The sequence below is a fragment of the Patella vulgata genome, chromosome 3, assembly GCF_932274485.2.
Source record: "Patella vulgata chromosome 3, xgPatVulg1.2, whole genome shotgun sequence".
Lineage (NCBI taxonomy): Eukaryota > Metazoa > Mollusca > Gastropoda > Patellidae > Patella > Patella vulgata.
In genome coordinates this window covers 54,398,792-54,417,010 of record NC_065881.2, presented here as the reverse complement: position 1 = coordinate 54,417,010, position 18,219 = coordinate 54,398,792, and the positions used below count along the sequence as shown (strand labels likewise).

The 18,219-nt window shown below is 34.5% G+C and overlaps 1 protein-coding gene across 1 annotated transcript in view; it reads left to right on the top strand.

The window, feature by feature from the left end:
- Positions 1–13,252: 13,252 nt before the first annotated feature.
- Positions 13,253–18,219, top strand: part of LOC126814851 (inositol 1,4,5-trisphosphate receptor type 1) — a 71,037-nt gene continuing 66,070 nt past the window's right edge. Inside the window, exon 1 of the mRNA XM_050540256.1 lies at positions 13,253–13,381. Within this exon, the coding sequence (XP_050396213.1) occupies positions 13,364–13,381 (18 nt within the window). The 5' untranslated portion in view covers positions 13,253–13,363. The remainder of the gene's footprint in view (positions 13,382–18,219) is intronic.

Here is an 18,219-nt window from a genome sequence, read left to right as displayed (position 1 = left end):
AGGTACCTCCCCGGCTGTTTTCCGCGACAAAACGTCAGGAACGCATCGTGAAAAATTTTCAATGAAAGAATTGAAATTTTTTCTCATTCCTACCGAGGTCTCCCGATGATTCCACATGGCTAGTGACGCCCCGAAGCTTCCCTTGGACGCCCTGGAACTGTTCCTGAAACCCCCGTCCCCCATCCCGAGGCTCATCATTTTCCATCGGTAGTACATCTCGAGGCAAAAACTGCCCAGTGGGACTTAGCATTAGGCATATGTGGACATTTTGGAAATTTTCACTGCAAGACATTTCTTCAAAACTCGAAGTTGTAAATAACCACTATTTTGAATAAATGTAATTTGTGGAGTTGAGCAAAGGAGATGCCTGACTCTGAATTTGGAGAAAAACTATTTAGCATCCAGTGCTGAAAAAGTCATTTGAATTTGCAAATGGAATTCCTTTCAACGCACCACATATTTCGTTATTAAGTCATCAATGATAAATTAATGAGTTTCTGACAAATTTACAAGGAATGAAAGTGGGCGTGTTTGATTGAATATAATGCATTCATCATTTATATTATTGCTGTTGGGTCGATACTGTGAAAGTCATGCCTGTTTCAAAAATAGGTCATTTTAAAATATATTAAACGACTAATCTGGTATTATTTTCCTCGAGAAATCTTTGAATCATTTCTGTCATATCCACATACTTATTTCATCGGCTAAACTTTTTGAAAATCTTTAGATTTGAAAGTATCCACCACAATGCAGTATACATGCAGGACAGCAAATGGAGGAGTGAGCAACCTGTGAGTAATGCAGATACTAGGATATCAATAAGTGTATTCTGTACTTTAACGAAGTGACATTGGTATTGTGGAGCAATGGAAATTGCAAATTGTAAAACTTAAATACACATTTTGAACTGCTGACATATGCAGTTTGTACAGTGAAATTTGAAATAATATTGGCAACGTTATCCTTCCATAAAGTTACGCCAGCCAACAGACTTGAATCGTAAGCTCAGGAGATGTGACTAAAACGCAGTCCCACAAATCACATAATTTGTCCTGTGGATGCAATATTCTGTGTTTATCAATGAGGTGTAAATGAAATATCTAAACGTCATTTCCGTTTCTCCTTACCGTCCTACTTCTGTATCAACCCAACCTTCTTTACGGCTTTTATTCATGACGTTTTGTTGTTACCCCGACCCTTGGTGTTTGATTCGTAACAATACCGGAAGTTGAAACAGAAAAAGGCATGGCAAAACGGAAACGAAATACACCCCATTGACTTCTTGTATGTATATTTCAACCTCGATTACCCAATGTTTTCATTAACGATAATTGACAAAAAAAGGTAATAGGTTCATTTCTGAAAATGATCTCTAATACCAGCTAATCAAAATATTTAGAAAATTGTGCTGTTCATCTGATGAGGCTAGAGTCTTATTAAATAAAGATCTCATTTTGATGAACCAACCATGATCAGGATTGTTTGTATCATTTATTGGTTGATATTTGGCCCTAATGATTGAAAACACTTGTTAGTTGCTTCTTTAGAGACTATATGTTTAATTTTACAACTTTGGCGCCAGAGTTAGTGCACCTCTGGACATTGTTCTGGAACATGATCTGGCGTATGGGTAGCTGTAACGTATATCTTTATTAACGGAATTAAATGAGAATATACAAGAGATGATTGTGTTTACATTTGTTTGACTTGTGGAGACATTTGTGGAAACATATAGTTCAAGTGCTTAAGTGCTTTTACTTAAGTTGTAGTAATTAAGTCGCAGCTGTGGTAGATAATTCCTAAAACACAAAAACAAACAAGTAGCTGTTTTCACTTAATTGTTCTAATAAAAGATGGGGATGATAATGGAGGAACACCCTAGGTGGGTATTGTAACTATTTTTATGTGTTAAAAAGAAATTTTCCTTTGTTAGAGAAACAAATCAATATTTGATATATTGTAAAAAAATAATCGTAAATCCATTGTTTTGTTTTTATGGTCACAATGTGTTATTAACAGGTCATCCATTGAAAGGTGAAACGAAACTTTAATGGCACTGTGTAAGGTGGTTATACTATACGGTCAGTTGGTAAAAATACTAATGAAGCATATGTAAGATCCAAATTTATTCTAGTTTAAGCAAATATAATAACCATTCTAAAATATCCCAAGGAGCGAATGCAATATACCAAGCATTGAATGCAAAAATTAAATAACAATTTTGTTAGCTATATGAGTTTTTCTGAAAATAGTTCACCTTTTGAAATATATAAATTTATAACTATATATGTATATTAAAACTAACAATCTCCTTGAAAGAAAAATTAAAAGAAAAACGGTTACATAGACCGAACCTAAATCGCGAAAGAAAAAGAGCCCGGACGTCCCGTTCTTCATAGTTATTCACATTATTCACAGAATACCCAGGATTTATTAAATATTTAGTGTTTATATTTTATCTAAAATAACGTTTTTGTTTATAGTATAATCTAAACATCGTTATTAATAGTAAATGGGTATGCAAATATTTAAACAAGGGATTGGGTTACAATTTTTTATCCCCGCATTCAAATGAGCGCTATTAGAACAAGCAGTATGGTCGACTGGTCAGTTACCATTGCTATCGAGGTTTCGAGGGAACGCCGTGACCAGATATAGGATTTCCTAACGGCCATAAGAGAGAGAGAGAGAGAGAGAGAGAAAGAGAGAGAGAGACTAACACATGGTACAGTTTTATTTCAATAATTCGCTTGCGCATAGGGGGGGGGGGGGGTCTTTAGCAGTGGGAGGAAACCGGAGAAAATTCACGAGGTTGGACAGGCGACCCTACTCCTTGTCACGTATAAGCGAGGATTCGAAACCACGTCACTCGACTCAATGACAGACCTAAAGATCCAACGCACACGCGTTAACCAATCGGCCTCCAAATCCCCCTCAGCGTTCATAAGCTTAATATTAAACGATTTAACAGCAACGTACTCCAGGTTTAACAGGCTAAATATTACACGAATTAAGAGCTACGTGTAACAAGTTTAAACATACATTATGCAAGAGCTAAATCTGTCTATTGGTGGTCTTTATTTAGGCCCGAAATGTTATCTAAATTATTAATTAGACATTAATTAACTTATCCAGACCATAATCAACTCTCGGTGTCATCGCTAGACTGTGATATTTACTGCACTGGAATCTGATCTGCTGCTCAACGCGCATTGATGATTAAATTTAAAACAATGAAAAATCGAGACTATGTTTTTTATCGTTACCGACTTTAGTATTGATAATCGAGGCTAGGCCCAAAATTCAATTGCTAAATTCTTGGTTCAGAATGGATCAATTTGACTGAAATTGTCAGCAAATTCCCTTTACATTACATATTATGGTGAGAACTGCCAGCTATTCATCTAATCTCCCATAAAGTATATTTAATATTACACAAATTCAGAGCTATGGGGACATGCTTAATATTACACGAATTCAGAGCCACGTGCACAAGCTAAATATAACACGAATTAAGAACAAAGTGTACATTTCTTGTCCCAGATATATTATATTATCAGCCAATTTGGATCCACACAGTTCATGTTACAGGTAATAGTGAAGACCTCAGGTTAGGTCTTTACCGATCGTGTCGACTACACATATATCTGACTAGGTTCTGTGGTGATTAGTATTAAATTTTAATTATTCAAGTGGTAAATAAAATAGAACAAACACGTCAACGGGGGTTGTAATAAAATGGGTTATCGTTCCTAATCCAATTTGATTCAAGTACCTTTAAAAGTTACAATCTTACACCATCACGCAATAATAAATTTGTTGTAAATAAAGCAATAGATTATTCAAACAAGGCTTCTTTCTGTCGGATGTGCAGGTTTCTTCATCGTCAGTGTTGAAAAGGATACGAACATTAGAACACTGGGTTTAAATTTTAGGAACGAACTTTTATGTAAGTAGATTTGTTAAATTTATAATTGACTTGCTATTTGTTTTAGGCTTTATTTCGTTTTGTTGGTTGTTGAAATATAAACTAGATATATGTTGATAAAAGATTCAGTTGTTTTTGTTATCGCCCCAAAAAATTGTTTCACTCACTAACAGAATCCAGATATATAGCACAAATTAACACTGTGAAAATGAATCAGTTTCTTAAACAAGTAAGAAACAGATACTGAGATTTTAACTTTGAATTTTTATTGTAGGGTCTATTGTAGCTAACAGGTTGTTTCGCATTGATATTTTGGGTTTTAGTGCCGATTGTATTGTCAATGGCTTCGGATGCTTGGCTGTGATATATCTTACAAGGTATATTTGATGTTTCCTAAAGGTAGAGAATATATGCTAGACTCGTGTATATTCTAGACATTCTAGCCTATACATCTTCATATTTGTTTATACTGATACCTGATAGTCTGTATATATGACAATATACTTAATAACTGACCATTGTGTAGACTTGACCTCATGACCTGGTATTTATAAGTCGGCTTTAACTCGGGCACTAGATGACGACTTACTTACTTTTTACGCATATCGTTTAACCCAGCATTCTAAAAATCCACCGAACTTAAAAAATGTGTCCAGCCTTTTGATTATTAGAGAGGAATTATGCTAGATGCAAAATGTTTTTTTTTTTTACAAAGATTCAATAGTTTGTTCATTTAGTGGTATGGTGGCTGATTGGTATCACGTCCAGGCGTCGTGATATCGCCTTTCATATAATGCGACAACCCGACACCACGACATTTTAACCCGAGGTGTATTTACATGTATATATATATACATATACATTTTGTTACTGAACTGTCTTTGAGAGAATTAGTATGTTCAAACGACGGCTGAATTGTATTGTACGTGGAACAAATTGCAACAAAAGTTTTTTTTTTGATTTCGATTGACTCATTATGATGTCCTAAGTAAGGAAAAGAAAGTTTACCAAAATCGGAGTCCAAACAAGGATAGGGGGCGGGGCCAAATCCAAGATGGCGGCTGTTGATAAGAAATCGCAAATATCTCGTCATGACGATTCTGTGGCGTCACAGTGGCATACCAGACGTCGCATTTCTTCCAAAATTGGTCCATTTACTCATGCTAATAGTAGAAACGAATGCTGATGCAGCGAAGAAAGTATGAAAATTATGTTGGATTGATAAAGAAGAAGAATGAGGCTAAAAGTATAACTACTGCTGCATTGTTGATAGGTGATACTATTATAGTAGCCGCAGGAACACGGATTCATTTCAATTGTTGAAGAAATTAAATAAAATTTGGGTTATGCATCCTATTGTTCTTCTCTCTCAGTGTGCTATGAGGGATTCATTTTAATTGTTGACAAAAATAGTTGACATCAATAAAAAAAAATTCCGACTGGGTTCCATCAGTGTGCTGTGTGGGGCGGGAATTTGTCCTGCAGTGACACAACGGGCTACTCTTATATTAAATTCCAACTGCCAAGGGTTCTTTTACCGGAGAAGTATGTTAACGGTTGAATGGACGACCAATTTTAACATTTGGCTCAAAAATCATCAGAAAGGTTTATATTTTGACACAGGTTTCGTAGATGTAGGCCGAGATGTGTTACAAAACCAATTTTGGCGGTATTGCGAACAGCACCCCCTGGTGATGTCCCCAAATGCATTACTTAAATATTGTGTTTTGGGGGTCCAGATCATATGTGGACATATGGGAATTCAACACCAGAGAGTCCAAAAAGGCGAAAATTGGTCGCCCTGTCCATGTAACATTTAATGCACTTTTCCGGTACAAGCACAAAATGGATGTCAAACATGGACTCCTTAATGTCGCTTGTTTTTATCTTTTTGGCTACTGCATCATCGCTCTCATTCGACTTCATCCTCAAAATTAATTTATACTTTATACTAGTTATTTTCGGCCACACTTTTAAGCAGTTCTAATATTTGTCCTCATACATTTTCTGGTTATACAAGTCCCTTATATAGGTTTTCGTAGTCCCCTATCAGGTATTAATATAAAATATGTTCTGCCGAAAGGTATTCCATTATGACCACTATATTCACATCATACCATCATATCGCTAACATCGAAATTTTCCGCCAAATGTGGCCTATTTTGAATAAAACCGTCATATTGGAATACTAATTTGTATTGGCATCATCCGGATTCTGAATCTACACATATTAAAGATATATAATCCATCAAAAAACATAAGATGGGACAAGCAACTCAGCAGAACGTTTAAAAAGATACATAGTCTCTAGCGTGACTTGACGTCTATCTGGGGTAACTAGAGATCACCTTTCTAAAGCACATTGGTCGGTAAAGTTCCACAATTGGCAAAACTATCGAAACACATTGAGATTTTTTTTAGCGTTCTTTAGGCCACTGGGTACCTACATTCAGAACAGTTACCGATTTTCTTCTACTTTACGATCAAGTAACAATGTATTTTTTATTACTTTATACCAACAAATGTTTTTTAAAACTTTACTCGGCATACCTCCTGGAATCTGGACAAGTGTTCCAGCTGCCCCCCCCCCTCCATGTGCCCTGCTTTATTTCCATTGCAAGGCTTAACCCGGTGTTTGACTACCGGTACCATTACCCTTGCTCAACAGCTAGAGCCAGTGGCAAAATGTAAAAGAAGGGTAGACAAATTTTCACCTTTTTGAACTCTCCGGTAGGGTCCACATGATCGAGACCCCAGAACATAGCCTTTAGGGGCACTACCATGAGGGGGCGCTCTTCACATCTCGAGTAGACCTGTGTCAAAATATAACTCTTTCTGATGATTTTTGGAATTAACCTTCTTCTGAGTGGGCCAAAATGTCAAAATTGGTCGGTCCCGTCCATTCAACCTTTAATGGACTTCTCCAGTAAAAGAACCCTTGGCAGTTGGAATTCGATATAAGAGTAGACCGTTGCGTCACTGCGGGGCAACATTCCCGTCATAGCACACTACGGCTACTGTAATAGTATCACCTATCGACAATGCATCAGTATTTATATACTTTTAGTCCCCTTCTCCGTAATTGTCACACATTGTTCTTCTTTATCAACCCATAATGGACATACACTCTTCTCTGCATCAGCATTCATTTCTGCTGTTAACATGCGTAAATGGACCAATTTTGGGAGAAATTCCACGTCTGATATGCCGTTGTGACGGCACAGAAACACAATGACGTCATAGAGACATACCGTCGTCAATTTTGGACTCGCTCTACCGATCTCCTATCTGTCCGCTATACATTTATGATGTCTAAATCCAACGGTTTTAGAGATATTCACGATTTTTGATCGACAGCCGCCATATTGTATTTGGCCCCGCCCCCTGTCCTTATTTGGACTCCGATTTTAGTAAACTTTCTTTTCCTTACTTAGGGCATCATAATGAGTCAATAGAAATAAAAAAAAAACAACTTTTGTTGCAATTATTTCTACGTCAAATGTTAGTTTGACCAGTCTAAACACTGTTCGAAACGTCGCCTAATTAAATTACAATGTATAGTAATTATTCTTCCATAAATATTTGCTATAGAGCATTACTCAATTACTAAATGCTTCTAAAATAATATTGTTTACATTGTTCTTAATCTTTGCGCCAGTTTAAGCGATATCAGAATATCTCTCCTAAAGAAATCAGACTTTAGTTCACATTAGGTAGAATTCATTAGTTACAATTGTTGATGTCTTCCAGATTTCTTTTTTTTATAGGTTATCGCCCTTATAGCATTCAAGAGTCGGACGCTGACAAGAGAATTGGCCGCCGTTGAATCTATGGGCACAAATCTGTTCTCAAACCACCAAACCGACGTTTACTCGAAGTGTAGTAGAGGACAGTCTAGTATACTGCTAATAAAGAAGAAATATTTATTTAAATATCCACATTTGATCCGAATATCACCATATCGTAAATCGGTTAATTTCATTCTTGTTTTATTTAATTGTACTTCTTATTTACACTGAAGCTTACCTAATCATGTATACGGCTATTCAACTATCTGTTGACTGTGAGTGTGCATATACTGGTATTCAGACTATATCCACAACATCCAATCTTCGCAGATGTACGTCAAAAGTGAAGGCATTTTGTAGAGTTGCTATGCACCATTTATTTTTAAACGAGTTTATAATTATTTGTATTTCATTAGTATCTACATTCCTTCTGTTTCAAATTAGGACTGTATTCTAGAAATGTGGGTCTAAATAAAACTATATAATTGTATACAGTAAGTGCACATGATCAGTAACTAACAAAATGGTGCACTAAAAAGGGATCATGGCACCTGTCATTTATTTTCGAAACATACAGAGTGTTTTTGTTGGAAGCAGCTAGAGCAGATTGTTCTAGACGTATGTAAACATACTCAAATTATCCCTGTACTTTTGTATTTAAAAGATAACCAGGTGGTCAGAGTACCTCGAATTCTTATTGCAACTTTCGAGCTTCTTTGTGTTACCTATGTTTACAATGTTCCTAAATATATATAATCGCATGCATGTAACATGTACAATATATATTTACTAAGACTGCTAGTAAATACAACGTATTAGTTGAAAATAAACACGGGCGTGTTAAGTCATTAAAATCTTCAAGTTTAGCGAAAATAAGATTTTAATTAGTAAATTTTGAATCGATATGGAGTAACAACTATTTGTACTTGGAATTCAGAAACCACAATAACCAGATCAAAGGTGACAGCATTGACAATTAATGTTTGAAAGATGTGTTTCTTTCATAAATTCAATAGCTGAAATATAGAAAGTATTTCAATTTCGAGCTCACTGTTTTAAACCCCATCCGTAATTTGTATTTTTCAAATAGTGTGCAGACACTACATCACAAATTATAACATATTCTTTGATGTTAACCATGCTACTATATGTTTAATGTAGCATATTAGGTCTGTTGACATCATATCTAACATGTTTAAAGCTGTTTCGTGAAAGTCAGCTCGGTGTATTTTTAGGGTTTAATTTATCATATATATATATATATATATTGTTTTGGTATTATCATAGACGAGGCTCAAAGACCTTTTTAATTATAAACCAAGTGGAATACCAGTTCATCCGGAAAAGCGAATCAGTACCAATAAAAGTAATAAAAACCAAACTCTTTATTTCCAGTATCTCTACCAATTGTTTATATTATAGTTAGTTCTTGGTATTATAATTGCATTCAGGTGTAGTATTTTTTATTGGAATAGGTAGTTTATTATATGCTTGGTAAAAGTCAATATAAAAAAGTTTGTTATGTTCAAACAGTAAACACTCTGTACACAGCAATTCAATTATAGATGTCTCTGTTATAGTTAATTAACGTCCACGTCAGTTATTGGTTAGTAAGCATATATTTTATAATCAGTCGCTCATGTGTTAATACATTAGAAATAACGTGCATGGGTCATTGGTTATCTAAAACATATTCAGCAAAGATAAACGTGTATAATATTGGTTCCTGGAATACAAAACGCGCTTTGTTCCAATGGTGGCACCACTATTTATTTCGCTCGATTGGTTTCGCTAATAGATGGCTTTGATGAATGGTCTGTAGACTGGAGTGTTATCGCAATGTTTAGATATATATGAAGTGTTTTGGCATTGGTTCTAACTATACTTATGTGTCGGTATATCTACTTAAGTCGATTGCTTAATAATTGGTAAATTAGGGTATTCCATCAATGTTTGTAAAACACGCCCAGACAATTGTTGTCCGATTGCATTGATGATACAATATATCGCGAAATCCTAATATAGCAACTTAATAATCTAATGTAACTTAGTCACCGTTATCAAACCTTGCATCTCTTTGGACTATGACAATACAAGTCTTTTTGTGTGTAGTACAATCAGAAGGAAGTAACTGTAATAAGGACTGATCACGACAAGATAAAAATATTCATTGAATTAAGCAATCGATTAAATACAAGGTATAGCTTGAATTTATGAACGAAACAAATGTCATTTTGTATCGTTAAAATACTTAAAAGTTCGGTTATATTTAGACGAAATGATGAAAAGGCGAACAATGTTTTAGTTATAGTAGTTTTAGATTAAGAATCAGTGTATTTACACTCATCGGCAATGTTATTAACCGATTGTCTTTCTGTTGGTGCATCGAAACTGCTTGTAACTGTGACACGATCCCAAAAGCTTACCACTTTGAGTATTTTTTGTCATTTGAGTAAATTGTTTCATTAGTTCATTGAATAGGTAGACATGATCTTTCAGTTATATTATATCATATTCCTTTTCAAACGTTTATTAATTATTCTTTCTTGAGCTATGAAATATATTTGGCATGTGGCAAGGAGAAGTCATCCCCTATCTGCGATTTTGGTGAACTCCGAAAATGATTTGAAAGAAAATAAATTAACTTTGAAGTGGTATTTTTGTTTACATGAAAAATAATATATAGAAAGTTTTACTAATAGAATATTCTAAAACACCCCCTCGATTCGAAAATTTCTTAAATTCTTCTTGGGTGTCAAAATCAAAATAGCTTTTAATTTTGTTTACAAAACCAAAAATCCAGATATAAGTAAAAAATATAATTCGGTTAAAGATAATTGCCTAAAGCAGAAACTGAAATCAACCAGCAAAGATCGTGATATATTAAATTCTGACTATAAAGTTAGAGGAAAATTCGACCAATAACATTGTATGATGAGTGATTTCTGGAGCGCATGATACTATTTACAATTGATGGTCAGCCACATAAAGAAGCTCGTAAAAGTCCCTGTGTATCACAACAAATTAAGTTAGTATAATGATCTGAACTTGGCTTTTAAGTACGCTAGCCCTACAGTTAAAGAGGTACTCCAAGATTTAAATATGTCTATTGCAGATCTTTTTACGGGCTTCAAATGTTATACAAATTATTATATAAACATTTATTCACATGCCAAACCCATGATCAAAACTCTGGAACTTCGAATGGCAAAGATATTGTGTGGATTAGACCCCCGCTAAATGTACGTTTAACAATAAGGTGGTACTCACGGTGACGACCGAGTGTAAATTGGGAATTCGTTTATTATCGTGACTATGGTCCTTGGTAATCGTCGGACACAATCGTCGTCAAAACTTGAAACATTCATAACTTCTCTAAGAATAAAGTAATTTGACTGAAATTTTCAATACATTCATTTTTCATTAAATGGCATGAACGGTCAGGTCTTTATTTGAGTCCTACATAATGCATCTTTAACAGTTTTCCAGGTATACTACTAAAAGTGTTTCGGGATTTAATGATTTTGTGCAAATAAACGTCAATCCTGATAAACAATCTTGGTAAACTGTTATATGGTACCGGTACTTTAAACTTCGACAGAGAGAGGTTTCTGAAATAACATTTAACGTCTGAAGTTTGAAAGCGACAGTAAGAAGTGGAGTATCTTTAAATACTTATGATATTATATTTTTATGCTTGAAAGATTTTAATTTGTTAGAAGTTGAAGAATAAAGGTATTATAGGAGTCATATCAAAGGAGCCTGCTGATTTTCTTCAGACGAAGGAAAACAAACAGCAAGTAATAATATCATCAGGCGCCTTAATAATAACCAATGGTTAGACGTGTTACTAATGCTCAAGGCTTCTGTGTGTTTAATGCTTAATTTGTTAAGCCGTATCCAATACCGATTAGTTACCGCCCTTTATACATACCTATTGAAAGAAACATTACCCACCTTACAATTCATTTCAATTCTTAATACAGTAACATATACTAACGTCTATAATGTAAAAGGATAATAAATTATGATGAAGAATACGATAAACTATTTAAAATCTTGTAAATTGTCTCAGTTTATAAGATAACAACAGAAATTATGTTATTGGCGTAAAATCATCGATTTGTTTTGTTATAAGAATAGAAAAAAAGGATTCAATTTTTTCAATTATGATCTTCAGAAAGGTAAGCTTATTTCTTTTTAAAATTTAAATAGTTTTCCTCTTAAAACTTTTATCATAATTGGCCAACTTCATCGGCTCGTGACGTAAAGTACATATATTAACTATATTATTTTAAAAAGCGTTAGGTATATTTAAAACGTAGCCGATTTTTCAATAGAAAAGAACACTATAGCTTTTAGAATATAGAATTGCATAATCCCCCTGAGTACCTAACAATGGTATGTTCAATTTATACACGTGTCTGATTTGTATTTTCCTAGATATATGGGGTAAGCAAATATAAACACAAAATCATATTGCACGAAATACATTGCACAGTACACATTGCATAAAGAGAAAATAGCGTGGTTGTTACAAATAACATTAAGATAGATGAATAGACAATGATGAAAATTCTAATACGTCAACTGAACTTAATGTACTTAGCCATTCCAGAACATCTACATAATTTAGCCAAACATTTGACGAATTGGATTACTATTACGTCTATAAAATATAATTCATGATCTACGGTAACCTTATATTATTATATAACCGCGGGTTTTGACTGGACAGACAGATCGAGCAAAAATTCAATTTTCAGAGGAATTTTTTATGCTGCACGTTTGCAATTTTGCACAAAAAAAACCCGAGAAAATTAGTATGAACGAAAACTAAGTGGATATTTTCAGTAGCTTTCGACCACAATCGATGGAAATCTACTACGAAGGCGCCACAGTCCGATTGACGTTCGCGTGCAAAAGTAGTATTGGGCCCCACACCTGATACATTCTCATACCATAATAACAAATATTCTATTTTTATTTTAAAAGATTTGAACTTATCAAATTTATAAAAACGATCCTGTGTATAGATAAAACATGATAACAAGTTAAACATGTATTTATAGTCAAGTATTCTGAACGCGAATTCAATAAATGAGCTTTAGTCCCAATAGAATATCGGTATTTCTCTATTAATATTGAATTCATTGAGTATTGGAAACAAAGTTTAAGTAATGTCTAGTAGAAATGGTAAACGGGGAGGTTTTCAATCAAATCACTTTCATTGAGATTTGTTCTTTGTTCTCTCGCAACAATCGTCGATTGTACAAAAAAGTAAACAGAAATTAATCATTTTGTTTTTATAAATGATCAATATTAATAACGTCATAGTTAATGTTCTAACTTTGTTATTCCATTGGCGCACTCCTTCAGTATTGCGTATCGTACCAGTATCGATGGATTCCAGTATTGATGGGAATTGTTTGATTGCTTTAATAGAAGTTAATCACAGTTTCAATAGGCATAGCTGGAAACCTGTTTACACAGAAAACATTATAGAACGTACACTTGCTTTCTAATGTATCAAATTTCATATCCTGCATCCTATGTTCACTAGAGGAAACAAAAGATTTTTCTTTTGGTGTAAGTGTAAAAAGGGGATTATAATATGTGAAACTATTCTGAGAAAAAGTTTATAATGAGTTCATCTTTTGCGGTAAGTGATGTCCTTTAATAAAACGATTCAATTAACTATTTGATTCAGGTAAATTTATTAAGAAACAAACGATTTATGAATTTTATATCAGAAAATTTAAGTAATAATGCATGCAAACAGTAAGCTGATTCTTCTTATATTGCGGCAAACACACTCCTGGGATTATTCTTCACCGATAGACACGGTGGTACAAGATCCTGCACGTTTCTCATCTCCGACGTCTCGCTAATATTGACATTGGTTGTGTAAAAGTTTGTCTTATTATGATTTTGATCTTTTTCAATTATAAACCGTGTTGCCTCTCGAAAACGTTAGCCATATTAAAACGTGCAATGTGAAATAGTTTCACCAACTTCGATAGTTGTTTGGCGATAATCTGTCGACAAGAGTGTTGAAGATACATCGCCAATGGCCATAAACCTGTAAGGTTAAATACTTATATTTTAGCTCACGATGGATAAAATCGCCGGCAAATCGTCGAAAAAACATCTTTGGACGTGCGTTGGAATTTACATATTCATGTATGAAGATGTTTTTCTCACATCCGAAGATGTGAAATCTATGATAGCTGTACAGAAATATACAGGTAACCGTTGAACACTTACCTCACCATACGACAAATAGATATCATTGTTAGTCGATGAGAGATTTACTATGGTACCGCAAAACAATTTTGAAGCCAGGTTCCAATTAAGCAGTTTTTCTTGATACCGCTTCTCACTTGTGTTGGAAATAAAAATAGGTTACAATCTTTTATTACTAATTTAGGTTACTTCAGCTATTATGAAATTGAATGAAATGAAATGAAATAAAATAGGGCTTAACGTCTTACTGTTTTGCTACTTCCACTATTATACAGCTCAGCTAAATTTCCTCTAAACCAAATATCGAGACTAGACATTTATGTTGGGTTTAGTGGATGCAAGCAAAATATACAATTCGAAGTGGGATTTCGTGACATACTGATTTTTAATCAAACATAGAGTCGATAAAATGAAGTTGATAGGCAACCCATATTATTGATGAGTCGAAACAAATAAAATCTGGGCTATTTCAAGTTGTCTGATATATAACACCTAATATAAATTATGAGTGGAAACTCGTTATTTTATATACTATTTATTTCAATGATAATGAACAATTACTTGAGTCGTGTATGGGAATGCTATCATCCTTAAAGTTAATTAGTATTCCAGATACTTTGAAGTAAAACATTTACTAATCATCGTAGATATGTTAATAAAATTGTTTCTAGACGACTTCCTGGGTAGAGATCAGTTAACCCATACATTTTAAATATGTAGATTTAGTGTTCATTCGGTACATATTTCAGTTTGATTGACATGGAATCTTTTGTTACGTAACGATTGATACTTTGATAGCATGACACACCTTTCCATAATTGTGCTAGTTGAAGAAGACAATTTGATAAACATTCGGGGCATAACTATCTCTTACGAAAGAATTTCTATATATTTCCAGTGTGCGCTTGTCTGGTTATGCGTGGCGTAGTTCTCATACACTATTTAAACTTCAAATTTTCTTTGATTAGAGTACTATAGGTGATGGTTATTCAAGAGATATCTTTTTATTTTTTTATATTTTTAGCCAAGTTAGCGCCTGGTTTGGCTTGGTAATGTCCCCCAAACAAGTCATTTTCTTATCCTAATGGAACACAAATCCTAAAGATAGGATTGCCTACATTATGGTAACTTACAATAATATGTAGACAACCAAATATCTCCAGCGTTTATCTGGATCGAAGAGATTACTTTGACGATTTATTATCGGTTGTTTTTCATGTCAAATTTCAAGGGTATACACGTCCCCGCTGCTTCCAAAGAAGGAAAGATATCTCCAGCGTTTATCTGGATCGAAGACCTAAACTCTTTGACGATTTATTATCGGTTGTTTTTCATGTCAAATTTCAAGGGTATACACGTCCCCGCTGCTTCCAAAGAAGGAAAGATGTCACAAGGAATGAACCGGATTGGTAATGTCTATAATAAATCCATTGTTAGTTCGAATTCAAAGAAAGAATAGATCAAAACGTGGCTGTATGGACGATATTTGTATTATATGATAATTCGTCTCCTTTCATCGTTCGCCCTCCTTAAAGGATTTGGTAAGTTGGTTGACCAAGTGGGTTCGATCATAGATTTATAGGTGCCAAAGAGTAAGGTCGTATGCCTAACCCCTAGGGGTTTCTCCGTGTACCCCGGTTCCCCAATTATTGAAATAAAATTACACCATGTCTTAACCACGAAACGAACTTGTAAAAGTCGAGTGGACGTCAAACCCTATTTCTCTATCACTTCTTAAAGAATTCAATTGTATCTTTTAAGTTTCATCGATTTCAGTTCAGTTACGGTATATCTGAATATGTCGTTAAATATTTAGCTCCATTAAGTGATTAAATAGTTCTTTTCAACAGCGATATTGACTTTTCTTCTATAATCTATAGATTTAGATTTGTTATTGTATCATCTAATGCATGTCATTCTTATCTTAACGGCTCCTTATCTAAGTGGTTCCTAGAGTTAATTAATGTCTTTAAGAGACCAAATGATTTAACAATATATATCATTTACTCAAGTAGCGATCAACAATTAACGTCGATTTGTCGGAATAAAAGGGGTAAAGAAATGCGATATTGATACATTCCCCTATGAATAATTAGCTTGTGGATTTTGTAGTGGAAGCTGATAGTGTTTATTGTATTGGTCTTTAAATACAGGGCTAAAATGCTTATTACCATTCTACAGGGCACTGAACATGACAGTAATTATCAACAATCGGTAACAGACGCCTGATAATTTCTATCACCTGCAGCAACCATGCCAAACACCAATAGCAAATACTAGCACGTGCCACAAAAATCACGTGATCATATACATAGCCGTGAGGTACCAGTAATTAAAACAAATTAAGAGACTATTTATTTACCGATAGCCCTATCCATCTAAACGTATTACTCTATTTTTGTGGATGGTTGAATCAAGTGCGTTTGATTAAAGGTGCGCAACATTACATTACAAATCTCAGCTCTGTATATTAGTTTTAGACTGTGTAAATATGTAGCCACCTGTACGTATTTGATATTGAATTCTAAAGATTCGTACTAAAGTGTGCCCTCCTGTTGATAGCCTCATCGTTAATATTTCTTATTTCATCGTTTCAAACATTGCCATTGATGTATACAAATTACGTTGAAGATGGATTCATGTCGAGAGAAGATTGTACTGCACCTAGAACATATTGTTGACATGCTTAATGCGTAAAATATTATTAATAATTTCGACAGGAAAAGTGGCATTTCATTACGAAAACAATTGGCAAAATTACCAACACATGATGATAATCGGCATAAAGTGCACCGATTTAAGTGGGTTACTCTTAATTCATCCTGTTGTATTATGTCCAATCTTACACAGACTCGACAATCGTTAAGCTGAAAGATAGGGAAGGGGAGGGGCGCAAAATAAACGAGTTAAAATTTCTAAACCCGACTGTCTTTGAACAGGTTTTTTTTCTAATCTGACTAATCTTCGATCTTCGCCGTCGGTACAGGTCGTCTGAAAATTGTCAGCTTCAGCCATATACAGATTCCATTACAGTTTATGGAAATGTACAGCGTATTTAGCTATAACCCCAAATAGTCCAACCGTGACTGCAAGTAAGGTGGTTTCGTATATAGTCTGTCTGAACGCTGCACCCACCTGCGTGTGTAAACTACCATATAGGATCATTACGTATGACGTACCCAAGGGCTAAGTGAGAGGGGCGCAGTGGCGAGCTTTGCGTCATGGTTTTGAGTTTTTGCACCGCCTTGAGTTTTTGCACCCCCTCGCAAATGACAAAAAATCACGCGGTTTCCATGCGGTTTTTAACATTATAATGATAATCATAATATTCAACCAGTGTCAAAAATATACCGTGGGTCAGATATGCTACAAATCGACTCTAGCATCTTCCACACAGCCCAATATTACCCAGTGGCACAGGGAGGGACTATCACCCCACCTCCTCCCCGCAAACACATATACATATTGTTTTTTTGGGGGGTGGGGTGGGGGCCTCGGACGGGATCTTGTTCCTCATGCAAAGTCATGGGTCACCATGCCCCTGGACGTACTTCCGGTGTCTATTTAGCTCGGGGAGACCGGCGTTTTACTTCACGTTGTCGCATTATGTTCATGCTAGGGAAACTACCGTTTGAGCTCTAATTCCTCTCTATAGAAAACGTATTGTTAAATCAACTCTAATTGTAAATTGCACGTGGAGTTTATAATATATTACGAATTTCAAATCTTTCTAAAATAATATTTTAATTGTTTTAATTACGACATATCAACCACAGCCATTATTCCTAGGTGACTTTTAACCATTTTTTATATATGCAGATTTTGTTATATATATAATATGTTTAATAATTTAATAAGTAATATAAGTAAGTATCATCAGTTATTGCAATCATTAGAAGTGTCGTTCACATTGCATCATTTGTCTAATCACTGTGGCACGATCATTAATATTTTATTACGAAATAAACATAAATGGCTACATTGCTTCATTTTGGGTTAAAGACAGATGGTATATTATATTTACGTACGGAATAGTAGAAGTCAAGTTCGACTTTTTTACCTGAAATATTATACTAGAATATTACTGTGGCAGTTTCGATCATTCCGATAAGGTGCACGCATTCAATTTAACAGTACATAAATTTTATGTCAAATTTACAAGTAGCGATAAGCATAAATTATCAAACCATTTTATCCTGTCAATATCTTTATAATAGCTGATTTCTACCAGAACTAATGTTCGTAGGCTATATA